This window comes from Rattus norvegicus, chromosome 20 (genome assembly GCF_021556685.1).
Source record: "Rattus norvegicus strain SHRSP/BbbUtx chromosome 20, alternate assembly SHRSP_T2T, whole genome shotgun sequence".
Lineage (NCBI taxonomy): Eukaryota > Metazoa > Chordata > Mammalia > Rodentia > Muridae > Rattus > Rattus norvegicus.
In genome coordinates this window covers 26388665-26415726 of record NC_141553.1, presented here as the reverse complement: position 1 = coordinate 26415726, position 27062 = coordinate 26388665, and the positions used below count along the sequence as shown (strand labels likewise).

At 45.1% G+C, this 27062-nt stretch overlaps 1 protein-coding gene across 20 annotated transcripts in view; it reads left to right on the top strand.

Moving 5' to 3' along the window:
- Positions 1 to 1057: 1057 nt before the first annotated feature.
- The window catches only part of Rufy2 (RUN and FYVE domain containing 2), a 34295-nt gene continuing 8290 nt past the window's right edge, over positions 1058 to 27062 (top strand). For 3 of the 20 annotated variants that reach the window (XR_015645071.1, XR_015645070.1, XR_015645069.1), the window contains exons 1-15: positions 1058 to 1138; positions 3725 to 3898; positions 7603 to 7720; positions 9094 to 9195; positions 11270 to 11393; positions 12224 to 12285; positions 12799 to 12864; positions 13444 to 13510; positions 15842 to 15943; positions 16040 to 16156; positions 18166 to 18333; positions 20407 to 20504; positions 22781 to 22943; positions 25020 to 25149; positions 26051 to 26145. Coding sequence is in view for 3 of the 20 variants with exons in the window: in NM_001168586.1 (NP_001162058.1) it covers positions 1135 to 1138; positions 3725 to 3898; positions 7603 to 7720; positions 9094 to 9195; positions 11270 to 11393; positions 12224 to 12285; positions 12799 to 12864; positions 13441 to 13510; positions 15842 to 15943; positions 16040 to 16156; positions 18166 to 18333; positions 20407 to 20504; positions 22824 to 22943; positions 25020 to 25149; positions 26051 to 26145 (1550 nt within the window). In the remaining 17 variants the exon portion in view is untranslated. 20 annotated transcript variants of the gene reach the window in all.

The window sequence follows — 27062 nt, the reverse complement described above, 5'->3', positions numbered from 1 at the left end:
GTCTGGGAGATGACCTTGAACTATTGTATAGTTGAACTGTTCAATGAGTCAAAACTACCACTGTTTTCAGCAAACTGGCCTATGTCTGCTTACAAAGATCACAGCTGGGCAAGTTGACTTGAATTCCCTCACAGAATGAGGGCCACTGGACTCATTACTTGCAAGCTGTTGTATACAATTCCACCCTAACTGCAAATGGCCTTAGGGGGAAGTAACAGATGTAGGAAGGAGTCTCTGCAGCCAGAGAGGAATCATCCGTATAGCAATTTCAAGGTCCCCCATACTGTTCCCCATAGCTCAGTGATTCTTCAGCGTGAACGGTGCTAATCATTTTGGTGTGTCATCGGAATTTTGGAAGGATTTGGTAGACATTGTTTACACCTCACCCAGGAATTTTTTTTTTTTTTTAAGCAACAAACACTCCAGCTCTTGCCTCCAGCTCCTAAGATTTGGTATTTTATAGGTCCACCACACCCGCTTACAAAGTATTGTATTTTGTAATTTGGAACAGGGTTTTTGTAGCTAGCCTTAGATGACCTGGCACTTGTTAGGTAGCTCAGAGTAACCTCAAGTTCCTAGCAGTCCTCCTGCCTCCGCCTCCTATAGAGTGCTAGGGTTAACAGTATGCACCGCCGCAGCCGGATTTCAGTGTCTTGCTTTTTGCGACTAGGCTAGTTTTCAAATCCATTATGTAACTGAGCCGTATTCAACTACGGATCCTTCTCGCTCCCATCTCTCAAATGCTGGGATTACGGGCCGCCGGCTCTGCTAATTGCGTGAGGTTTTCTAAAGTCTACGGGCTCGCTCTGAATTTGCCAGTGTGCTCCATTAAACCCATCCAGCCTGCGTGGAGGAAACCTTGGCAGGTAGCTTGAAGCCCGGATCCACGTTCTCCCATGGGGCTGTGCTGCGGCACCCGAGCCCACAGATCTCGGTCACGCCTCTTTCTCTGACGCTGTCTGGGTTGTCAAATGGGAGATGATCGGCCGGGACCGGTTTCGCACGGCCATGACGTCCTCCCGCCGCTAGGGGCGCTGTGGCAGCGCGGAGCAGGGTCAGACGCGGTGGCCGCTGCCCGCCTGCGGAGAGCTGCTGACCTGCTCCGCGCACCCGTGTCCCGCACTCATCGCCGCCATGGGTAAGGGTAGTAGCCGGGGTCACCATTCTCCTCTTGGGACGCGCAGTCACTCGGGCATTTGGGGGCTCCCGGGGTCGCCATGGCAACGTTCGCCCGCCCGCATCCCTGCGCCCCGCCCGCCCTGGGGCCTGGCGGGTGGATTGGCCGGGACCAGGGCGTCCAGGGACAAGGATGGCTTCCCAGTCTCGCGAGTGGTGGGCGGAAGACTGGGGAGAGGAGCGGTGTGGTATCAGGTCCCGGGAGCCCGTCCCGCGGGGTCTCCGTGCAGGCTGGGGGACGGAGAGAGCAGGGCCCCCTCTAGGGACAGCGGGGGAGTGCTGGCGACTGGCCCCACCTACGACCGCTGCTGCACAAGCCGCCGTCCTAGGGTGCAGGTTACAGGTTGTGATGAACACTCTTAAAAAAGGAATCCTGCCAATTATGAAACGTCAGGTGGTTTGGGCGCGAGGGTGGGTAGAGGAATCACACCTCGACGGAGAGTGGAGGAAAAAGATGTGGGCAGATCCGGGCTGTTTCAGATTGCGGAGGATGTCAGCCTATTTAGCTGAAATGCAAACCATAACAGAGGGTGAGAGCAAGAGGGCTTTTGTTTTTTGAAACAGCGTCTCTCTGCATAGTCTTGACTGTCCAGGAACTATGGCCTCGAACTCAGAGATCCCCCTGCCTCTGCCTCCCAAATTCTGGGATTAATGTGTGCCGCACCACACCCAGCTGTTTAGTTTTGAGACAGTGTGCCACTAAATAGCTGAAACTGGTCTAGTGAACGCCTTGACCACCTGGATTTGTCATTAACTTGAAGGTTGCCTGTTTTTGAGATGTCTCTCTGTATAGTATTGACTGTCCCAGAACATTCCATGTAGACCAGGCTGGCCGCTAGCTCAGATTTCTCGGTCTCTGCCACCATGAGCAGAGCTATCTGGAGATTAAGAAATGTTGTGTTCGGGTTGGGGATTTGGCACAGTGGAAGAGTGCTTGCCTAGTAAGCGTAAGGCCCTGGGTTCGGTCCCCAGCTCCGAAAAGAAGAAAAAAAAAAAAAAAAGAAATGTTATGTTCGCTTTTCACATCTGTTTTGTCATCTTTGGAGAAAATATTTGTGCTATCCGGCACTGTTTAGAGTGTTGTGGAAACAGCTGATTTAAAAAAATTTTTTTAAAATTCTTAGTGGGTGTGTTCCTAAGTCTAGGGGTCTCCAGAGGTGCTGGACTTAACTCCTTGGAGCTGGGGGGGGGGGTTAAGCAGTTGCCACAGGTGCTGGGAATTAACCTCTTTCCAGCTTGTACTGGAATTTTTCACCTTTCTCTTTTTCTTTTCCGTCTTTCTTTCTTTCTTCCTTTCTTCCTTTCTGTCTGTCTTTCTGTCTTTCTTTTATTTATTTAGAGGTTGTGTTTTTCCAGACAGGTTCTTACTATCTAATCCTGCCTGGCCTGGAACCTACGTCCCAGTTGCTGAGGTTAAAGGCATGGACAACTATCCCGGATTGAGCTGTTTCTTCACTATCCCTATATTGTCCAAATATTTTGATTCTTTTCTGTTGTTTGTCCTGTGACAATTATTCTGGGAGATTCTGGAATCTGATAACTTTACCTTTTATTTTGTTGCTTGTGTATTTTGAACTTTTTATTTTGAGACAGTTTCAGTATGTGGCCCTAGTTGTCCTGGAACTCACTCCGTAAACCAGGCTGCCTTTGCCTCCTATGTGCTAGTATTAAAGGTGTGTGCCACCACTGCCTGGCTAATGTTTTTGAAATTAAGATTTGTGTGTGTGTGTGTGTGTGTGTGTGTGTGTGTGTGTGTGTGTGTTGGGTGTTTTCTATGTGTATTGTGTGTGTTGTTGTGTGTGTGTTATGTCCTCAGAGGTCAGAAGAGCGTACTGGGCCTCCTAGTGCTAGAGTTACAGGTAGTTGTGAACCATTCTAATGGATGCTAGGAACCAAATTTTGGTTCTTTGGAAGAACAGCTAATGCTCTTACTAGCAGAGCCACCTTGTTAGCCTCTTATTCTTGCTTGGAAATCATCAGGACATACCTGCGATCCACCATTTGCAAGGCCCTCAAACATGCGGCCTATGCTTCCAAGCTTGTCTTCACAGAAAGTCACTTTCCTTTAACACATGTGTAGTAGGTAGGCACAGATGTGCTGTGGCTGGTAAGTAATGGTCAGTGTGTGTGTGTGTGTGTGTGTGTGTGTGTGTGTGTGTGTGTGTGTGCGTGTTTGTACGCATGTGCCATTTTGTGCATTCATGACACAAATGTGCTGTGGCTGACAAGTGATGGTCAGAGACTTTCCCTCTTGCTTTCTTGTGGGTTCTGGATGGAGCTCAGGTGATCCGGCTAGAGAATAAAGCTCATTCTCTGTGTGGAGTCTTGAGGATAATTCAAAAGCATGGCTGCAGTGGGCGTGGCACTGTGCAGTGGCTTGTGCGAGAGAAGAAGGAGGTCGTGTTGTGGCGCCCTGGCCTGAAGAGATATTCAGTTGCCAATCACAGGAAAGCAAACAGTATTGACTTCCATGAGGAAGGACAGATTTGTGGACTTGCCACTGTCATCCTGACCTGGGAATAATGTTGGGCTTTCATGTGTTTTTCAGCTACAAAAGACCCCACGGCTGTGGAGAGAGCCAATTTGTTAAACATGGCGAAACTAAGCATCAAAGGGCTCATTGAGTCCGCCCTGAGCTTTGGCCGCACCCTGGACTCCGATTACCCTCCTCTGCAGCAGTTCTTCGTGGTGATGGAACATTGTCTGAAGCACGGCCTGAAAGGTATGAGGAGGCTCCCGAAATCAAACAACCCATTTTGTAGCCCCTCGCTTGTCACCCTCAGTGTCCTTGAGAGAAATAGTTTTGAGGCTGTAGCTGCTGTTCATTATTTTGTATTTTAAATCAACGTTGGGCCAATGATTAAAGGGCTTCCCACTCCAGCTGGATGACCCCAGTTTGATCTTTGGAATCTAGGTTAAGGTGAAGTTCTGGTGACTGTGTCACACCCATCCATACAGCACAAAATAATAAAAATTAAACAAAAAGCTTGAATATGTTGGTTTCAGGAGAAAGTATTCTAGTAAATGATCTTCAGAAAAAAATTATCTTTTCGTTTTTTTTTGTTTGTTTGTTTGTATTTTTGAGAGAGGGTTTCTCTGTGTGATAAATAACCTTGGCTGTCTCAGAACTTACTCTGTAGACCAGGCTGGCCTGGAACTCACAGAGGTCTTCCTCTGCCTCTTCCTCCCCGGTGCTGAGATCAAACGAAGGTGCCAACATACTTGACCTGATTACATATTTTTACACATTTACCTTTCAACGGGTTTTCATTTTCTTGGGTAATTTTTTAAAATTATATTTATTTATACATACACACACACACACACACACACACACACACACACACACGTGCGTGCACATATGAACAGGAACATCTAGGTCAGAGGGCAACTTGCAGGAAGCAAGTGCCTTTCCTCACTGAGCCGTCTCAGTGACTTTAGATTGCTTCTGAAACTGAGTGGAGATGCTGGCATGAGCTCACTAATAGTTTGACCTCTGTGGAATAAGTACATCAAAGACGATTGCTGAGCTAGAAATGTCTCCATGCATGGAAGAGTGTCCTCTGAACCCGCTCTTGTAGAGACAGAAGTGATCCGGGGAGGATGACCCTCTTCTATGCAGCTCACATCAGAGGCTGATCCATGAAAAGTCTGTGGGTTCTGAGGCTCTCTATGTAGCCCTGGCTAGCCTGGAGCTCACTGTATAGACCAAGCTGGCTTCCAACTCCCAGAAGTCCACTCGCCTCTATCTACTGAGATTAGCCAGGCCCTGTCATACTCAGGTGGTTGTTTTGTTTCGAGATAATGAACTGGCAAATAGCCCAGATTGGTCTGGTACTTGCTGCGTATCAAGGAATCATGCAACTCAGAGCTATGTGTGGAATGAAACACAGGATAGGGGGCTGGAGAGGTGGCTCAGTGGTTAAGAGCACTGACTGCTCTTCCAGAGGTCCTGAGTTCAAATCCCAGCAACCACATGGTCAACCATCTGTAATGAGATCTGATGCTCTCTTCTGGTGTGTCTGAAGACAGTGACAGTGTACTCACATACATAAAATAAATGAGAGAGAGAGAGAGAGAGAGAGAGAGAGAGAGAGAGAGAGAGAGAAAATAGCAACTGGGGAGATGACCCAGTGTGAGGACTTAGTTCAATCCTTAGTGCCCATGCAGAAAACTAGACTAGGTTGCAAGCTTGTAATCCCTAAACTGGGGAGGTGGAGGCAAGAGGATCCCTGGAGTTCAGCTAGCTTAGTTGGCCTATGGAGAGACACTGACTCAAAACATAGGGTAGAGGACTCTTGAGGCTGTCTCCCAAAGCCAATGTCTGGCCTCCCTTGCACACATACACCTCTAAGATCAGATGACACACCTGGCTGTGTAGTATTCAGTGTTTAAGTATATACCAGATAATAATAATTCTCTTACTTAAAATAACAACTAAGCCAGGTGTGGTAATGCATGTCTGTAATCCCAGCACCCGTGAAGGTGGAGACAGGAAGTTCAGATGTTTAAGATCATCTTCAGCTACAGAGCAAGTCTGAGGCCAGCCTGTGCTGGCTGGAGTGTCTGTGGTGGTACAACTTTAGTCCCAGCACCAGGAAGCCAGGGGACAGGCAAGTTGCTGAGTTTGAGGTTAGCCTGGTCTACATAGGGAGTTCCTGGCCAGCCAGGATGACATAGTAAGAACCTGTTTAAAAAATCACCTGTCCATTTGTCCGTCCATCTATCCATCCGTCTGTCTGTCCATCCATCCATATATGTGTATATGTATGTAAGTGTACACCAGGTTTGGGGGTAGCACTGGTCTCATATGATCAGTGTCTGTGTAGTAGGCTAGGAAAGTTGTACACCCAAGCGGGGGATGTGCTTGGTTGATAGGAATGTGTGCTTTAGCATGCTGGCTTTGACCTCCAGCACCTCGTAAACTGGCCTTGGTGGTTTGCGTTTGTAATTCCAGCACTTGTCTAAGTACACTGTAGCTGTTTTTCAAACACACCAGAAGAGGACATCAGATCCTATTACAGATGGCTGTGAGCCACCATGTGGTTGCTGGGAATTGAACTCAAGACCTCTGGGAGAACAGTCAATACTCTTAACCGCTGAGCCATCTCTCCAGCCCTTATTCTGCTTCTCTTTATTTCAGTACAAGGGCCTCGTGCATCCTAGGTTAGCGTCCTGCCTCTCAACTACGTCTCTTACACCTTCAGAGCTCTTAGCATTGCCTGTAAGTTTTGAGACAAGATAGTGCAGTTTGCCAGCTGATCTTAAACTTTCTCCATAGTCCATGGAGGCTCAAACTTAGGACTCTTCTGCCTCTGCCTCTCAGCTGTGCCCCTATACCTGGCTGTGTGCTGAATTTACTTAATAGACTTATGAAAAAGTTTTTATGTTGGTATTGGGGACTTGGGCTAGGGCTGGAGAGATGGCTCAGCGGTTAAGGGCACCAACTGCTCTTCCAGAGGTCCTGAGTTCAATCCCAGCAACCACATGGTGGCTCCCAACCATCTGTAATGAGATCTGATGCCCTCTTTTGGTGTGTCTAAAAAGAGTGACAGTGTACTCACATGCATAAAGTAAATAAATCTTAAAAAAAAAAAAAGAATGACTTGGACTATCATATAGTTACTTACCTGGATGTTCCTGATCGAAAAGAACGGCCAAGATGTATGTGTGTGCATCTAATGTATGTATGCACTTAGTTTTGGTGGTACAGGGGATTAAACCTAGAACCCTGTGCATGCTAAGCAAATGCTCTTTTTTTTTTGGTTCTTTTTTTTTCCGGAGCTGGGGACCGAACCCAGGGCCTTGCGCTTCCGCAAATGCTCTTTTTGAAAGATTTATTTATTATATATACCATATTCTGCCTGCATGTCAGAAGAGGGCACCAGATCTCATCATGTGGTTGCTGGGAATTGAACTCAGGACCTCTTTGGAAGAGCAGTCAGTGCTCTTAACTGCTGAGAGCCATCTCTCCAACCCCTCCCTCCCCCTTTCTTTCCTTTCTATTGAGACAGGAGGTCACTAAGTTACTTAAACTTCTTATCCTCTTGCCCCAGCCTCTCATAAAGCTGAGATTATATGTGTGGTGTGTTGGAGGGGGGTTAATATGAGCACACACAATGGCCAGCGCAGGACAGTCTTGACAGCTCTCTCACTGAAGTGGAAATTCAGTTTCACTTGGGCAGGTTAGCCAGCAAGCCCTAGGCTGCCCTTCTCCACCCTCCAGTGATGGGGTTCCAAGCACATACACAACCATGCCCAACTTGCTATTCGAGTGCTGGCATTGACTCAGGCCTAATGCTTGACGAGGAGGCACTGTTAGCCACTGGACCAACTCTCTAGATGTGTAACTAAATATTTAAAGATGATGTTACTCCCATTTCACGAGTTGACATTATGTGAGATATATATATATTTTTTTCCCAGTAAGAAAATCCTTTTTGAGTTATAACAAAACTATTTGGGGCCCTCTGGAACTGGTGGAGAAGCTGTACCCAGAAGCAGAGGAAATCGGAGCGAGTGTCCGGGATCTGCCTGGTCTTAAGTAAGTATGGTCGAGTGTTCCCTGAGTACATCTGCCCATCTCTCAATACTCACAGACTGCATTACCACCCTCTCAGCCTGGGCCCTGCTCACTGTCACAGTTCACCCCACACTGTTTCCCTCAGAGAACCTCAGTCTGGACAACAGCAACATCTAGAAACCCCACAAGCTGGTGCGTTCTAGCTCAGAAGTCATAAACATAGAAAACTTTTTTCAAGTTAGCAATTTCTTTTTCTTGGTTTTTGGTTTGTTTTTGTTTTTGTTTTTTTTTTTTTGTTGTTGTTGTTGTTTTGTTTTGTTTGAGACAGGGTTTCACTATTTATGTCTGTCTTGGAATTCACCCTGTAGACCAGGCTGGCCTCCAACTCACAGAGATCCCCCACCTTTGCTTCCCGAGTGCTGGGATTAAAGACATGTGTCACCACACCTGGCTCCTCCATTTTTTAAACTTCTATTTTGTTATTAGTGTGTGTGTGTGTGTGTGTGTGTGTGTGTGTGTGTGTTATGTGGTGTGAGAGGGTATGTGGATATGTAGTGTGCAGCCCGCTATGCTATAATACCTGTAACAGATGTAATATTCTAGAGCATTCTTTCTTACTTAATAACTTGAACCTAGAGAGATGGCTCAGTGGTTAAAAGCACTGGGTGCTCTTTCAGAGGTCCTGTGTTTGATTCCCAGCACCCATGTGGTGGCTCACAACCATCTGTATCTCTAGTCCTAAGGCACCCAACACCCACTTCTCACGTCATTGGGCCGGTGCTGTACCTATGTGATACACAAACATACATTTAAGCAAACACTTAATATACATAAAAAAAAACCCACCCAGAGGAAGAATTGCTTGCTTAAAAATTTAGCATAAGGAGCTGGAAAGATGGCTCAGCTCTTTGGGAGGACAAGAGTTTGAGTTCCCAGCACCCATTTGGCAGCTCATAACACCTTATATCCCAGTCCCGTTCTAGGGGGTCAAATGCCTGATTTTGGCCTATGCATGCATGATATGCATGCACATAAAACATCCATACACGTAAAATAAAATTTAAAAAATAGCATATAACTGCACAGGCATAAAGTACTGAGTTTGTACACTTAGAACCCAAGTAAAAACTAGGTGTCCTGGGTGAGGAAGACAGGCATCACTGGGCAGGATGAAGTGGAGAAGCAACAGGGGAAAGCTATCGCAACGCCAGTCTTTGGTTTCCAGATGTGTCATCTAGGTCAAGAGCACAGGTGTGTATGTGCCCAACCCCCAACCCCAGACATTAGCATCTCGATCTAAAGGTGAACAGTGTCATCTATCAACAGATACAGAGCCCATGGCCAGCGAATTTAGCATTAAGGCGGTCTTGTAACCCAGTGGCTCTTCTTTCTAGGACTCCCCTGGGTCGTGCTAGAGCGTGGCTTCGATTAGCCCTCATGCAGAAAAAAATGGCCGATTACCTGCGTTGCCTAATTATCCAGAGGGAGCTCCTGAGGTCAGTATCATTGGAGTCATGTTCAGTTTTTTAGTGCGTTTATATGTTGCCAGCCCAAAAAGAAGGAAGGAAAGATATCTGAAATACAGTAAAATAGAAGGAGCGACAAAATGAGAAAGCAAAGGATGGGAGAGTAACACGCCACCATAAACAATCAGCCTGCAAGAAATCCCATCAGCTCTTTATGGCTGAACATGGCGGAACCTCAGCGTGATTCCTAGTTGCTTCCCTTCCTCCGAATTATAATTTTATGGATACAAATTTGCACTGGGACTTGGGGGTTCGATTGAAGATTTTCTTTTAAGGTCTTTAATGAATGCGTCAGCTGTATCATGAGCATAGTTTAACCAAAGGTCAAACATTGAAGACAGTTTTCAGAGCAGATCAGTGAGTCTTCAAAGGGAGCTGGCCCATGGCAACCCCTGGCCTGGGTTCTCTCGGACCACCCCGCTGCTATTTCGGGACTAGTGTTCTGTGTTTGGTTTTATTTAGGACTCTGGTTTCACATCTCAGCCTTTTGCATTTGTGAAATGACAGTGGGCATAGCTGAGGCACTGGGAGTTCTCAGCAGTATTCTGAGGCCCAGTTAAAGCCGTAGGTGTATACATCACACGTAATGGCACCTGAGCTTTTCTGGATTATAAAGACACTGGTAACTTCAGTTTTAGACTGTTCTCTTTGCAAGTCTCTCCTTCTCCCTCTTTCTCAGCAGAGTCTCATAGCTCAGACTGGTCTTGAACTTGCAGCGTAACCGAGGGTGACCTTGAGATCTTGCTCCTTCTGTCTCTATCTCAAGTACTAGGACTGCCAGTGTGCGCCAGTATGCCTGGGGACCAAGTCTCTGCTTGGGCATTTTTAGAGTGTACTTACCCACGTGTCCTTAGTTGATTGACTCCCCATTAAGAATACTTAGCAGGCTAGGGTTGGGGATTTAGCTCAGTGGTAGAGCGCTTGCCTAGGAAGCGCAAGGCCCTGGGTTCGATCCCCAGCTCCGAAAAAAAGAACCAAAAAAAAAAAAAAAAAAAAAAAAAAGAATACTTAGCAGGCTAGAGAGATGGCTAAGTAGTTAAGAGCACTTGCTGTTCTTGCAGAGAACCATGGGTCAGTTGCCAGTACATACGTGGCAGTTCACAGCCATCTGATTCCAGGGCTTCTATACTTTCTTCTGGCCTTTGAGGGCACCAGCCTAGTGCACATACATGTATGCAAGCAAAACGTTCAAACATATAAAATGTGTTTGTGACAGGGTATTACTAGTAGCCCTGGATGGCTTGGAATTTGCTATGTAGACCAGGCAAGCCTCTAGCTCGAGATCTGCCCGCTTCTGCTCTTGAGTGCCAGCCATTCCAAAGATCTTAATGAATCTGGAGACTGAAATTTCAGCTGTAATTACAAGTGTTATAATCAGATCAGCAACAGTTACTGAGTCCTGAGAATCCAGCATCCCAGATCTCTGGGTCACTTCACCATTTTCGCTGTCCACAAGCTGGAGAAATGGCTCAACATCTTAGAGCACTGGAGGCTCATTTAGAAAACCTGGGTTCCATTTCCAGCACCCACAATGGCAGCTGACAGCTGTAACTCCAGTTGCAGGGAACCAGATGTCTTCTTATGGCTTCTGTGGGTACTGTATGAATGTAGTATATGTAGGTACATGTAGGCAAAAAACATGTATAAATAACTAAAAAAAAAAGCAATGGTCTAAGTTTCTGCCCACCAAGGTTGGCCTGGAACTTACTGTGTAATTCAGGCCAGCATTGAACTCATAGGAATCCTCCTGTCTCGGCCTCCTGGTGATTCAAGACACAAACTTCCATGCACCTCATTACCTCTTTTTCTTTTAATTTCTGTTTTTCCTTCAAAATGTTTCTCTCTCCTACCTCCTTCAGTCCTTTTGTTTTTAATACAGACATCCAGCATTTTTAACAGGTTAAGTGTTGAGAATGGGATTTAGAGGAACTAAGGTAGTTTCGAGTCTACAAGGTGGGAGATGAGTCTGATAAGGTGTTGAGGTTTCCAAGTTGAGTTGTGAGAGTTAGGCTTGTGATGAAGGTGTCTGTTCTCATGTCCCCAGTGAGTTCTATGAGTACCACGCACTGATGATGGAGGAGGAAGGAGCAGTGATTGTCGGGCTGCTGGTCGGCCTGAACGTGATTGATGCCAACCTGTGTGTGAAGGGAGAGGACCTAGACTCCCAGGTGAGAGCGTGGGTAAGGCCGACCTGGGTCTTCCTCGAGCACAGTTCTTCCTGGATCCTCGCAGCTCTAAGTTGCACATGGCAGTGTTAGTCACTTGAGCGAAGTTCAGTTGCATGTTGTGTTGGACAGCACCTGATAGGAACAGCTTAAGTATTGTTACTCTCCTGGAGTTAGGATGAAATATCATCCCCACAACAACTTAGAGACTGTTGAGGCTCACAGTTGCAGAGGGCTAGAGTCCTTAATGTAGGGAAGGCGTGGTACGCCCACAGGAACAGGAAACAGTGTGGCTATGAACCCTGAGAGCTTACCAAGGCTAGAAGGAGGCCCCATAACCTCTCCCAACAGTGACACCAACTACAGACCAAGTATTATTAAAATACATGGCAAACCACCACAAAGGAAGGAAAGTTTATTTGGGCTCATGGTTTTAGAGGTCTGACAGACTGGCTTGAGCTATGGGCCCTGTGGTGTAGAGGGAGCAATAAGACAGAAAGGGTGGCCAGAAGGTAGACTGGCTGGCAAGGCTCAAGGCCAAGACGTATCCTTTAGAGGCCTGTCCTCAAGGGAGCTTCCTCCAGACAGGTTATAGCTGCTACAGTTCTCCTGGCTACTTGTAGTCTGTTCAGGATTTAAAGAAAGGATAAAGCACTCCTTAGCTCAGAGCCACCAGGACCTAAACATCTCCGGAAGCACCCACTAAGCCCCAGAGGCAGGCTTCCCTGACCTCTCATCCCTCAAGCCAGTGAAAACTGGCAAGACTATATCCATCATGCCAGACCTGCTTACCAGTACTTCTCTGTAAATAAAAATGGGTTTATTAACTTTAGGTTGGAGTGATTGATTTCTCAATGTATTTAAAGAATGAAGAAGAGATTGGAAACAAAGAAAGGTATGTCTTCCTTATCATCATCATTTCGGAGTTACAGTTTTCACGTAGCTGTTTGCAATTGAACTTGAGCTGTCTGTTCACAGTTTGTTTTCTCTTCCTCCCTCCCTGGAGCCCTGGCTTGTGCTTTGATTTTAAAAGCTTCTACAGGGCAGATAAAGAAAAGTCCCTGGGTTGGGGATTTAACTCAGAGGTAGAGCGCTTGCCTAGCAAGCGCAAGGCCCTGGGTTCGATCCCCAGCTCCGGGAAAAAAAAAAAAAAGTCCCTTACAAGAGGTTGACTTTGGTCACATCTGTCCTTGCTGAGAGACACCTTAGTGACTATCTTGTGCCAGTTGCGGTTATCTAATTGGCTCTAAGTTTAAGGTGTTTAATGACCGATTAGCAAGTATGTTGCTCAGCAGGGTTCCAAGTTCTCAGTTCACTGATGTATGGCAGCTTGTTTTAAAAACAAAGACATACTTTATCTCTGTGGTGATTTAGGTATATTTTAAGCTCCTCTCTCCTCCCATCATAGGAACGTTCAAATTGCTGCCATCTTAGACCAAAAGAATTACGTTGAAGAGCTAAACAGACAACTCAAGTGAGTATTATGAGTGCCTTACTATACTGCAGAATCTCACTGTAGGGTCTGCTTTTGTTCCAGCCTAATCTTTATTCCTCTCTACTTAGCATCTTTGATTGCTAAGCATTTTTGAGAGGCATGAGGGTCTGGCTAGATGCAGAACAGAAATTAACAATACACATGGAGAGCTGTGTCCCAATACTGTAATAATCCCAGGACTGGGAAGTAGGGGTAAGGTCAGATGTTCAAGGTTCCACTAGTCATTTTGAGGCCAACCTGGCCTAAACATGGCCCTGCCTTAAAAACAAAAAACAACGCAAAACAAAAAGGCCCAAAGACTGCTGATGCATCGCCACCATAGATGGAGAGGCCTTACCTGCTCAAGGCCTGAGAGAAATGTTGTCTTGCTGTGGTCTCTGTTGCTATTTTAGCCCAGCTCAAGTCAGCCAGGTTAATGAAATTGTTCCCCCTAAAAATTAGTTCATTAGTCATTGGTGCTGTCCTAGCCTTACCTGTGAGTCTGAGGAGGTGTGCTGTCCTAGCCTTTTTGAGCTTGTGTGATTTTGAATGAGTTGTTTTCATTGCCAATTCCAGCAGCACCGTCAGCAGCCTCCATTCAAGAGTGGACTCGTTAGAGAAGTCAAACACTAAGCTGATCGAAGAGGTACAGTCCCCAGAGGGGATGCTTGTTTTCTGATTACCTGCTGTTTCTGATCCTCCGTTGTAAGTGTGAGTGCGGTCAGCATCCACCACACCACACCAGAACACACACACAGACTCACATACACACACACACACACTCACACATGGTGGGACATTCGCTGCAGTCCAAGATTATGAGTTCTAGAGAACTCACATAGACCTTAAGTTCCTAATTGCGTGCTCTGGGGTACTGTTACTTGTGATCGTAACTGGAAATCAGCACCAGAGACAAAAGACACACAGACTCCTAAAATCATGGAGTGAGATTCTTAGCCAACTACAACCAACTGTGTAGATCGAGTTGTCACTGTCTGGCTAGTCAGATATTTCTCCTCACGGGCAGGACTATATAATCCTGTCACCTGTCCTCCTCCCTCCTGTGTACAAACAACATCCCAAGCCATGGCTTCCCACACCTTTGGGGAAGAGCTAGTTCATCTTTTAAAAATAAAAATAAGTGAAAAATCTGGACTCGGGGACTTGGCCCAGTAGTGAAGAGCACTTGTGTGTCTGCAAAGGACCCAGGTTCACTTCCCAACACACACAGTAGCTCACAACCCATCCCAGCTCCAGGACCCCCACTACCCCTGTATACTTATGTAGATATACACATACAAATGAATAAACCTTTTTTTAAAAAAAAATTATGTATGTGAATACAGTGTCATCTTCAGACACACCAGAAGAGGGCATCAGATCCCTTTACATATGGTTGTGAGCCACCATGACGTTGCTGGGATTTGAACTCAGGACCTCTGGAAGAGCAGTCAGTGCTCTTAAATGCTCAGCCAGTGACAGTGTACACATACTCATTAAAGAATTGTCCTGATTTCTTTCCAAACCAGGCAGTTGTGATAAGTTGAATACTTGCAAATAAGAAATGCATATGTGAGGCCCAGCATGGTGGCATACACCCATGATCCCAGCACGTGGGAGGCAGGGAAATGATAGGGAGTTCAAGGCTAACCTCAGCTACATATCATTGAATTTGAGCAAGCCTGACCTACATGAGACTCTGTCTCAGAAAAACAAAACAAAAAACCCAAAGAACACTCAAGAACACCATGTATATACTGCTGGTGGGAATCCTTCTTGGGGATATTCTGGAGCTTCCCATGAGTCTGCGACTCTTTTTAGCCTTCCTTACACAACAAGGTTTGAGCTGTTTCCCCAGAGTGTTCAGAAATGGACAAACTGCTGCCAGTTTCAGGGAATGGCCCCTGCTCTACCTGTTCAGGATTCTTCCTTTCATTCTGGGCTTCAGAGCCAAGCATCCTGGGCACTAGTGTAAAGCTCTGACCCTAAAAGTTGTCTTAGTGGACACAGTTTTGGAGTCCCATCACCTGTCACAACCACGGGGTGGGTGTCCTGTTGAGTCACCATGAACATCTGTCACATTTTCAAACCCAGCACCATCTCTTTTCCACATGCACAAGTTTTTACCGTGTGCTTGCTTTACATCACTCTTCTGGGCTTCCTTCCGTCCTGCACTCCACGTATGGTGGGTCTGACAAGTTTCTCACAAGCCTAGCAAATGAGCATGAGCCTCAGCTATGAAGGGAAATAGTGTGAGGAGCTAAGAAGATGGCTCAGCAGTTAAAATCACTGGCCACTCTTGCAGGAGACCAGGCATTCGGTTCCCAGCACCTACGTGGTGGCTCACAACCATCTATAACTCCAGTTGCAGGGAATCCAACACCCTCTTTTGAAGTCTGGATAGCCGGCAAACATATGATGTACATACATACATACATGCAGGCAAAACACACACACACACACAGAGTACACACAATAGTCAGGCCTGGTAAGCATGGCTGGAATCCCAGCACCCAGGAGACAGAGGCAGACAGATCTGAAGTCAAGTCCACCCAGGGCTCTACAGTGAATTCCTAAGAAAACTCCACCAAAATAAACGAGATGAACATACCTATTTTTATGTGTATGAGTGTTTTGCCTGCATGTATGCCTGTGTACCACATGTATGCCTGGTGCCCAGGAAGGCCAGAGGAGGCACCAGAGCCTTGGGACTGAAGTTGCAGATGGTTGTGAGCTCCTGGTAGGTGCTGGGAACTGGACTTTGGCCCATTGCAGAATAGAAAACACTCATGGCTGCTGAGCCATCTCTCCAGCCTACAACACATTTTTATGACGGAAGCTTCTGTACAGTGTGAGACTCTTCTTACTGGTTTTAGGGGTTTCTTTCCTGCAGCTTGTAGCCACACATATAACCTGTGCAGCAAGTCTACCCAAGGATGCTCAGAATGGCTTTCTGTTTGTGTTTCACGATTTGCAGTTAGCAATAGCGAAGAATAATATCATAAAGCTCCAAGAGGAAAACCACCAGTTACGTAGTGAAAATGAGTTGATCTTAATGAGAACTCGGCAGCACCTAGAGGTGAGTTGTGGCTGCAGAGGCCTAGGGTCCTCAGTCCTGTAAGCCAGGTATGTGGGATGACAGAGCCCCATGTGATGGTGTGACCTGTCTTCCTAGGTTACCAAAGTGGATGTAGAAACCGAGCTTCAAACATACAAGCATTCCCGACAAGGTCTAGACGAGATGTATGATGACGCCAGAAGGCAGCTTCGAGACGAGTCGCAGCTCCGACAGGTAGTTTAACCTCGCAGTTATGTCAGCAAAATTCTGGGGATAATTTACTCTCAGGCAACACCATTCAAGTGTGTCAGCCTTAGCCTCTTGGAGGTGGAGTAGAACCTGATACCCATAATGCACTTTGACTGTTTTGCATTTATTCTGTATGTCTGCACACATGCCATGGCACCTGTGTGGAGGTCAGAGGCTTCTATCATGTGGTTCTTCTGCCATAGGGATTGACCTCAGGTCATCAGGCTTGGCGATCAAGGTACCCACGTTCTAGTCCTTTCTGCTGCCATGATAAAACTCTGAAGTCTACATAGAGGAGGAAGGGGTTGGTCCCAGTCCTTCCCTAGGAAAAGGCAGGGCAAGAACATAAGGCAGAGGTGCTCAGCTAGCTTTATTTATATAACTCAGGCCCTCACGCCCAGGAACTGCACTGCACACTGCTCCTCTATCAGCTACCCTTCTAGACACTCCCCAGCAGACACACACAGGTGACTTGAGGCTGCCATAAAGCTGAATGTGATGCCTATGGAGTCATGTTGCTTTAAAAACACATCTCCATGTTTTCTATGGTTTGTTTTAGATTTTCTTTTCGGGGGTAGGTTGTAAGGGAAGAGGGCAGATACTAGGAGGATGGGAAGATGAGTAGGACTGGGATGCATGATGTGAAACTCACAACGAATCAATAAGTTGGGAGAAAAAAAACAGCCCTGGCCATGGTGGTGCACAGCTTTAATCTCCAGCACTAGGGAGGTAGAGGGAGGGGGATTTCTGTGAGTTTAAGGCCAGCCTAGTCTACAAAGTGAGTTCTAGGACAACCAGGGCTGTTACACAGAGAAACCGTCTTGAAAACCAAAACATACACCCACATCTCGCAGTACTTTTAAAACTATTACAAGATTGTTAATGTGAATGAAGACCGCCATCACAGAAACAGTAAGAAAGAGAATACAGTGAAATATGTTAGCAACACCATGTTTAAATCATTAGATTTCAGATGGTAGACCAGACACAAAAATGGACACAGTTTAATGAGGCAAAATTCAGTGCACTCTTCCTGTTTTTAACCTTAGGAAATGTCTTAATCTGATTGTTTTGTTTGACAGTGTGCTAGCTAGTTTTTGTTAATTTAACAAGAAAGAACTGGAGTCACCTGGGAAGAGAACCTCAACAAGGAAATACCCCCCCCCATTGGATTGGTCTGTAAATAAGTTCGTGAGGCTTTTTTTTTTTCTTTTTAGTTAATGGTCAGTGTGGTTCAGCCCAGTCTAGGCAGTACCATTTCAGGTAGGTGGTCCTGGGTGATGTAAGAAATAAGGCAGTCTGAGCAGGCCATGGGGATCAAGCCAGCATTCCTCTGGTTTCTGCTGAAGTTCCTACCTTCAACTGATGGGCTGTAACCATAAGTCAAATAAACCCTTTGCGTCCCAAGTTGCTTTTGTTTAGTGTTTTGTCACAGCAATATAAAGCAAGCTAGGGGGCCTGGAGAGATGGCTCAGCGGTTAAGAGCACTGACTGCTCTTCCAGAGGTCCTGAGTTCAAATCCCAGCAACCACACAGTGGCTCACAACCATCTGTAAAGAGATCCGATGCCCTCTTCTGGTGTGTCTGAAGACAGCTACAGTGTACTTACTTATATATAATAAATGAATAAATCTTACGATAGATGAGGTCTCACTATGTAGCTCGGGCTGGTCTGGACCCTCTATGTAGACTAGGCTAGTTTTGGCCTCAGTGATTCCCCTGCCCCTGCCCCTGCCTCCTGAGCAGTGCTTGACTAAAAGTGTACAGCAGTAGGCCCGGACCTTGTTTTTGAAACAGACTTCACTGTGTAGCCCAGATTGGCTTTGAACGCAAAACAGTCTTGTCCCATTCTCTTCAGTGCTGGAATGCCGTGTGAACCACCACACCAGGCAGGATGATGTTCAATATTAGATGGAAATGAAGTGTTCCCAGTCTTGTTAATGGTTGCACATCTGATTTTGACAACCTGAACTGATGACATTGTGAAATTGCAGGATGTGGAGAATGAGCTATCAGTACAAGTTGGCATGAAGCATGAGATCGAGCTGGCCATGAAGTTGTTGGAGAAAGATATTCATGAGAAACAAGACACTCTCATAGGCCTTCGGCAACAGCTGGAAGAAGTCAAAGCAATCAACATTGAGATGTATCAAAAGCTGCAGGTACAGAACGTTCTTTGACTTTTGGCATTGCTAGGAATCAAACTCATGGCTTCGTGCATGATGACAAGCACTGTAGCACTGAGCCACTTCCACCCTGATTTCTGTTTTATGAGACAGGCTTTCTTTATATAGCTCTGGCTGTCCTGGAGCTCACTATGTGGTCAAGGCTGGCTTCATAAACTGCCTCTGCCTCCCAAGTGTTAGAATTAAGTATGTGCTACCACGCCCAGATCCTTTCTCCTTCTCCTTGTTGGGACAGAATACTTAGGTAATTTAAGGATTTACTTTGTCTCACAGTTGGACAGATAGTCATAATGGGGAAGGCAGTGGTAGGAGTGGTTTTTAGCCCTAGCTACTGAAGCTGCTTGCCCACACATCAACAGACAGGGCACCGGAAGGGTAGCCAGGCTATCAGCCTCTACTGCCTCCTTCCTTTCAGTGCCGAGATTACAAGCGTTTGCATGCTACGGTACAAATCTGGAGGTCGGAGGATAATCTGTGGGAATCAGCCCTTCCCTTCCACCACATGATTTTGGAGATGAAGCTCATCAGGCTTGGTGGCAAGTGCTTTACCTTCTGAGCCGCCTTGCTGGCCTATTTTTTTCCCTAACACAAGACTTAGTTGACTTGTAATTGTTACTGCAGGCAATAACTGACACATTTCAGCTACAAACTCACCCCCCACCATCCCCTTTTTCTTGTGCTGAGATCTAACCCCTAGGCTTCATCATGTTAAGGACATCCAGAACATTACACCCACCCAGTTCCAAATCTATTTCCCCTTCTTCCTCTCCTCCCAATTTATGTTTTTCTTTTTTTTTTTTTTTTCAGAGCTGGGAACCGAACCCAGGGCCTTGCGCTTGCTAGGCAAACGCTCTACCACTGAGCTAAATCCCCAACCCGTTCCCAATTTATTTTTAAATTTTACTATTATTTAAAATGTAGGCTGCATGAATGTGTCCCACATGCATGCCTTGTGCCCTTAGTGGGCCAAAGAGAGCATGGAATCCTCTGGAATGGTTGTGAACCATATGTGAATGCTGGGACCAAGCTGAGGTCCTCTGCCGAACAAGTTATCTTAAACACTGGACCATCTCTCCAGCCTCCAATTTCAGTAACTTGTCTTTAAGACAGGGTCTCATTGTGTAGCCTTGACTAGCCTAGAACCTACTTAGACCAGCCTGGCCCTGATCTCAAAGTGATCTGCCTGCTTTTGCCTCTGCAGTGCTAGGATTAAAGGCCTATGTTCCACACCTGGCTTTCAGTAATGTTTTACATTTAGTTTTTGGTGTGTGTGTGTGTGTGTGTGTGTGTGTGTGTGTGTGTGTGTACCACAGTGCGCACATGTAGACATCAGGATACCTTGTGGAATGGGCAGTCTTTCATTATATGGAACTTGGGGATCCAACTTTGATTTTCCAGATTAGCAGAAAACACCTTTACCCACTAAATGATCTCACACTCACTTATGTTATTTTGAGATAAGGCCTCTCCTGGTAGCCCTGGCTTGCCTTGAATTTAGATGCTTGTCCCTACCTCATCAAACTTAAATGCAACCACCTCCTGCACCCCAGACAAGGTTTTTCCTGTGTAGCCCTGGCTATCCTAGAATTCAACTTCTATATTCCAGATTGGACAAGAGACCCACCTGTCTTTGCTTTCTGAGTGCTAGGATAAAGGTGTGAGCCACCATGTTTCAGTCACATTGAAGTATGAGAGATCTTTTTATTGTATTATTTTAAGTGTGCAGGCTGTGTATGTATCTTGGAACATGTGTGGAAGTCAGAGGACAATTTTCAGAAGTAAACCCTCCTTCCATCAGATGGGCTCCACAGGTCCAGCTTCACAGGCCAGCTATGTGGATTTTCTGAGCCCCTCTCTGGTGCAACCAGTTATTTTTGAGAGGGACGGATGCCCAGGCTGGCCTCAATGCCCCTGTGTAGTGAGGCTGGTATAGAACCCATAATCATCCTACCTCTGCCTCCCGAGTGCTATAATTCCAAGACATAACTTGGCCTAATATTTAGGTTTCAAAATCAAAACCACCATAGCTGTTTTGTTTTTTATAAATAGGGCTCTGAAGATGGCTTGAAAGAAAAAAATGAAATAATTGCCAGACTAGAAGAAAAGACCAATAAAATCACTACAGCCATGAGGCAGCTGGAGCAAAGGTACGATACTTACATGATACTCACATTCGACTCTCTCCCTTCCCCTTCCTTTCTTCACCTCTACACATGCCACAGAAAGTTGTTAGAAAGACCTCACCTAGGGCCTGTGTCTGCCAATGCCAAGACAGGATTTGCCTTTTTTTGGTTGCTGCATGGAATCAAGTTGCTTTATTTAGGACGATTCATTTAAAGTTACCTTTTGAAGATAATTTAAAGGCACACTATCTGTAGTTTCTTGTCATTTAATTTGTGACATAAAACAAAGACCTGGAAAAATGACATGGGGCTCAGAGGCCGCCTGCTGAGCAGCTGTCCATCCTTCCAGGGGAGCTGCTTTCCCAAGGCAGGACGTTGTCAGTGGAGCCCTTCCATCTGGCCTTTTCACCTTACCCTCGGAAAACCTCTGTGTCCATTGCCCTGTCATGGTGTGTCACCATTGCTTTCTTTGAACTTACTTAGGAAAGACATAACTAGTGATGCTTTACTAACACAAATATTCTTTTATTGACATCCTCTTTCTTCTTTTTTCTTCTTTCTTTTTGTTGTTTTCTTTACCCCCACTTTTACATTTTGGACATCTTTATTACTGTTTCTTGTCTTTGATTTCTGTTCATTCCATTATGAAGTGACAACGACTTGTTAACTCAAACTAGGACAATTGCAGTGTCATTGGTGAAAAGTGCTAGCAGTGACCCTCAGGACCAGTACAAGCTGGTCAAAGACATCTCCTTCTGAAACCCACTCCTAGAGCAGAGCCCATACTCTCCCATGTTAATGGAAAAGCATTTATGCTATCTCATATGTACAGGCTGCAGGACCCACCCCTTCATGGCTGCTGTGCGACACGGCAGCTGCACTTGGGCGGGCTCCTTACATGCACTCCTCAGCCTTGTGCACAAGGGCAGATCCAAGTCTCATTTTCGAGGATGGCAAGATTTTCAAAGTTTTATCTTTTTAGCTACTTTTTGATGGAAGCTAGAAACCTTTGGTTTCAAGCTGTGTTGGCACAGATAAAACATATACCCACACCCACTGGCATACTCTGCCTAATGGCTCCTTTTTAAAGTTAAGTTTTTAAAGCATTTCTCAAGCCAGGCTGGCCGTTGCCCTGAGCTTTAGCACCTCCGTTTTCTAATCCTCCCGCCCTCCTGTGATAGCACAACTGCAGGCCTACCTCACTTACTTTACGGAGTCCACCCCTACCGCCTTAATCCTTTCATTTCAATGTAGACCTAGAGGTAACTTACTTCCTCTCCTTTCCTTGGAGGCTTTTGTACTCGCAGTGTGTGTTGCCTTACTTAGGGTGTTTGAGGCAGATATGAAGATACAAGAGTTCTCTTGTGACTTCTCATGAAGAGTTAATGTCCCTTGAATTCTAGGAAATATTTTCTTATAAAATATTGAAGATAAACCTCAGAAATCTTGATGGCCAAGGGAAGCAATGAGTGTGGCTAAGCCTGGGGACAGTGACTTAAATAAAAATAGGGAAACAGGATTCAAGGTAAAGAATAGAAATTGTACTTAGGGCTGGAGAGGTGACAGCAGTTAAGAGCACATATTCTTATAGAGGACCTGGGTTCACTTCCCAGCACCCACATGGAGTGGCTTACCACTGTCTATAGCTCCAGTTCCATGGGATCTGACACCTTCTGACCTCTGTGGGCACCAAGCATATGTGGTGCCTAGACATTCATTCAAACAAAACATTCATAAATATAAAATAAATATTTAAAAATTTCTTTCTAGGGAATGATGCCAAGCACTAAATATTGTTGAATTTTAAAAATACACATATACACACATACATAAACAGCCTTGCATAATTAATCAACTGCACAGAGCCCCACAGGAAGACTCCAGTACTGAGAGTGGTGGTTGCTCCTGGCCTTGTAGTGCACTTGAGTCCTGGCACACACATCTTAGCATCACACACAGCAGGTGTGGTCTGCACTTACTATAGACCCAAGTATGCTGCTCATGGCTTTGTAAAAGGGCAGTATCATACCTAGCCATATTTGAAATTTGAATCATTATCCTACAACAGTAAAAACCTGTATTGCTTTGCATTAATTATGAACAAGAAATAAAGCAAATTTAAAGATAGTTTTCTGGGCATAATATCTTATGTTGAAAAAAAAAAAGCACAGAACAATTTCTAGACATTGTGTGGCTTTCACGTTTGAGTTTGTGAGTTCTCCCCCCAAACTTTGTTTTCATTTAGAAATGTTTCTATTTCCCCATTTTTCTTTTGTCTTCTTCACCCTTTTACACCCTAGTTCTAGCCTCAGTTTTACCCAAAGTTGATTTGAATTACACCAGATTGCAGCAAGCAGAGAAGGCGCAAATGGAAGCTGAAGATGAGGATGAGAAATATGCCCAAGAGTGTCTGAGCAAATTCGACAGTCTGCAGAGACAGATCTCGCAGAAGGAGCAACAGCTGTGAGTGTTTGGTCTTGGAATCAAATTCTTGTACTAACATGGTCTCTGCTAGCCAGTACAGGCACCTAAAGAAGGTACGTGGGATGCTTGTGATGGCTCAGTATGGAAAGGCAGTTACCAGCAAGCGGGAGTTCAGTCTCCAGGCCCTATGTGGTAGATGGAGGGAAACTGACTCCTGTGGGTTATCCTCTGGTTTACAAACTCATGTCTCAGATCCTCACACTAAATAAATGTAGTTTTTAGAAAAACAATTTGGGTTAGAGATTCAGTCCCTTATCATTGGTGAGGCCCTGGGTTTAAACTCCAAGGGCACACTCGAGACACACACACACACACACACACACACACAGAGAGAGAGAGAGAGAGAGAGAGAGAGAGAGAGAGAGAGAGAGAAAGAGAGAATGTAATTGTAAGGATACTTATATTAGTTTTACTCTGATTATTTTATCTATTGACTTTTGGAGATAATGTCTCATAAACCCCAGACGGGTCTACATAATTCCCTACATAAGGGAGGGTGACTTTGAACCTCTGCTCTTCCTGCTTCCACCTCTGAATGCTGGGATTACAGGTAAGTACCATCGTGCCTGGCTTATGTAATGCTGGGAGTCAAAACTCAGAGTTTATGCTACATAAGTACTCTATCCACTGAGCTGTATCTTCAGCTCCTGTTTTCTAAGATTTTAAAAAATATTTTCATTTTTAATTACTTGCAGTTATGTATCTTTTTTTAAAGGTTTATTTATTATGTATGAGTACACTGTAGTTGTGTGTACCAGAAGAGGGCATCGGATCCCACTGCAGATGGTTGTGAGCCACCATGTGGTTGCTGGGAATTGAACTCAAGACCTCTGGAAGAACAGTTAGTGTTCTTAACTGCTGAGCCATCTCTCCAGCCTGTAGTTTTGTATCTTTCACTGCTCAGCCACCATCTCTGCAGCCTGTCTTCTTTTGAATAACAAAGGCAGTGAGTATGGGACCCCTGGGGAGGAGCTTTAGTGAGTGATACTTCTAAAGGCTAAAACCCTCCCGAGCAGCTTAAAACTGTTCTGGGCTACAGTGTAACTCATTGGTACAATGATTATATGCTTCTCAGTTTGCACAAAGTCCAAAGTTCAATAAAATAAGGACAAAGTATGACTTTTCTTTGTACATACAAATATATAGGCAATGCATGGTTTTACTCTAGTCTGTTAGCATGCATGTACTAGAGTATGCATGTTAGATGCGGACTTGTGAGAGTTGGTTTTCTTTTTCCAATGTAGGACTGTGGGATCAAATTCAGGTTGTCAAACTTTGGCAGGAAGAGATTTTACCCACCAAGTCAGGGTCTCAAAAACAAAACACAATAAAATCTGCCTGCCTCTCTCTGCTTTCCAAGTACTAGGATTAAAGGTGTGTGGCTGAATCTTGGGTCTTGGTTAATATTGGCAGAGTCAAAAGGATCAAAAATTAAAGGTCATTTTTGGCTAGATAGCAAGTTCATGGCCAGTCTGGGATATGAGGCCCTGTCTTAAAAAATAAAAATAAAAAAAATAAAGGGACTGGAGAGATGACTCAGTGGGTATGCCTCTTACAGAAGATCACCAGTTCAGTCCATAGCACCATACCAGATGTCTATCACTTGTAATTAAAAAATAAGCCTTTAAAACAGGGCACTGGTGGCTCACCCCTTTAATCCCAACACTTGGGAAAGCAGAGGCAAGCAGATCTCTTAAGTTCGGGGCCAGTCAGGACTACACAAGAGAAACCCTGTCTTGAAAGGGCAAACAAAAAAAGAGCCAGGTATGGGTAGCACACAGTTGTTTTGATGTTGTTTTCCTTGAGTTTCTCCATGTAGCTCTGGATGTCAAGGAACTCTCTGTAGACCAGGCTGGCCTTGAACTCAAGAGATTCACTGCCTCTGCCTCCCAAGTGCTGAGGTTAAAGGTGTGCAGCATCTGCATGGCCTGGCAGTAGAGAACACTTGTAACCTAGCACACTTTGGAGGTGGGCACAGGAGAACTAGGACTTGAAGGCTACACTCAGATACATGAGACCCTACCACACACTGAGCTTCTATGTTTGCCATTCAAGGGTGCAGCTGGAAACGGACTTGAAGATTGAGAAGGAATGGAGGCAGACTTTGCAAGAAGATCTTCAAAAGGAAAAAGATGTCCTATCTCATCTTAGACACGAAACCCAAAAAATCATAAGTCTTAAAAAAGTAAATAGTGGTAAAACTTTAAATTTTACATCTTGACAAGTTGCTGGAGGCAGGATTTCATACTATAGTCCAGACTATCTTTGAACTCTGGCCTTGAACTCACAGCAGTTCTGTCTCAGTCTCAGGAGTGCTGGGACTAAGACATGAGCCACTGTGCCTGCCTGACTGCTCTGTTGGCTTATATAAATGATTTGGGGGCTGAGGGGATGGCTGTCAGTAAAGTGCTTGTGGGACCTGTACTCTCAGCTCTGGGGAGGCATCCCTGGCACTGGCCAACCAGTGTAGCCTAATTTGTAAGCTCCAGGCCAGTGAAAGACTGTCTCAAAGGAGGTGGTAGGCAGTCTTAAGTACCACAACAAGGGTTATCTTCCAACCTCCACAAAAATACATATACAAGATACTTCCAAAACAAGATACTTTATACAGTTTACATGTACATGAATAAACAAGATATACTGGTCATCTTAGGAATATGAGTAAGGAGGTTGTAGTACTGAGTAGGCCAAGGCAGAATCAGGAGGTTGAGGCTAGCCTAGTTACAGTGACTTCCAGGAAAGTTTGATGTAAGATTCCAGCTCATACACGGTGGCTCACAACCATCTCTAACTCCAGCTGCAGGCATCTGATGCCCTTTCCTGACCTCTGGGTATCAAGCATGCACATGGAAACACACATAGATGCAGGCAAGGATACTTGCACACAAATTCTTTTTACGTAAGAGAAATGAAGGTGGAAAGTCCCTTATCCAAGCTTGATAGGATACTCCTGTAACCCCAGCACTTGGGAAGTAGAAGCACAATCAGAACAAAATGCAACGATATTTATACTTTCCTAACTAATGATACGTATGTAATTTGGGGTTGTTTTTTTTTAAAGTTATATTTTCTGTTTTCTATTGAAGGAGTTTCTTAACCTCCAGGATGAAAATCAGCAGTTGAAAAGAATATATCACGAACAAGAACAGGCTCTGCAAGAACTTGGCAGCAAACTCTGCGAGTAATTTCTCTCTCTTCCTTCAGCTAAGTGCTCACAAATGTGTGAAAGACACACTCATACCACATCAGTGGTGCAGAAGGTCTTGAGCATGGGCATACAAAAAACCCAAAACTAGATTATTTTTTTTTAAAGATTTATTCATTTATTATATATAAGTACACTGTAGCTGTCTTCAGAAACACCAGAAGAGGGCATCAGATCTCTTTACAGATGGTTGTGAGCTACCATGTGGTTGCTAGGAATTGAACTCAGGACCTCTGGAAGAGCAGTCGTGGCTCTTAACCACTGAGCCATTTCTCTAGCCCCAAAACTAGATTCTTTAAAGGGATTTCAGTAGTTCTGTGCATTCCAATAGACACTGGCTCTGAAGAGCTCCAACAAACAAGAGCTAAAACTATTGCTTGAGTTCTTCAGTGATAACAAATCCAGAAACTTAATTTTGTCAGGACAACAAAAGCTGAATTTTTGAAATTTTCCAGGGCTATATCAGACTATTGACAGACTATGCCTACAGGGGTCAAAGCTTACCATCATGATTCAGTGTGATCCTGTGTTAGTAGAAGGTTATTGGGATCCCTAGTGAAAAGGAAGCCAGGAAAGGCTGTGATCTCAGGCCTTGGGAGGGAGAGAGGAAGATCAGGAATTCAAGTCATCCTCAGTTACACAGACAATCAGGGCCAGCCTTGAGAGCACGCCTTAAAAAAAAAAAAAGTAGAGGCTGCAGAGATGGCTCAGTAGTATGAGCACTAGCTACTCTTCCAAAGATCCTGAGTTCAATTCCCAGGACCCACTCACAATCATATACGAGATCTGGCACCCTCTTTTGGTACACAGGTGTATGTCAGATAGAGCACTCATTTATATAACAGATCTTAAAAGTACTTGCTGCTCTTGCAGAGGACCTAGGTTAAACTTCT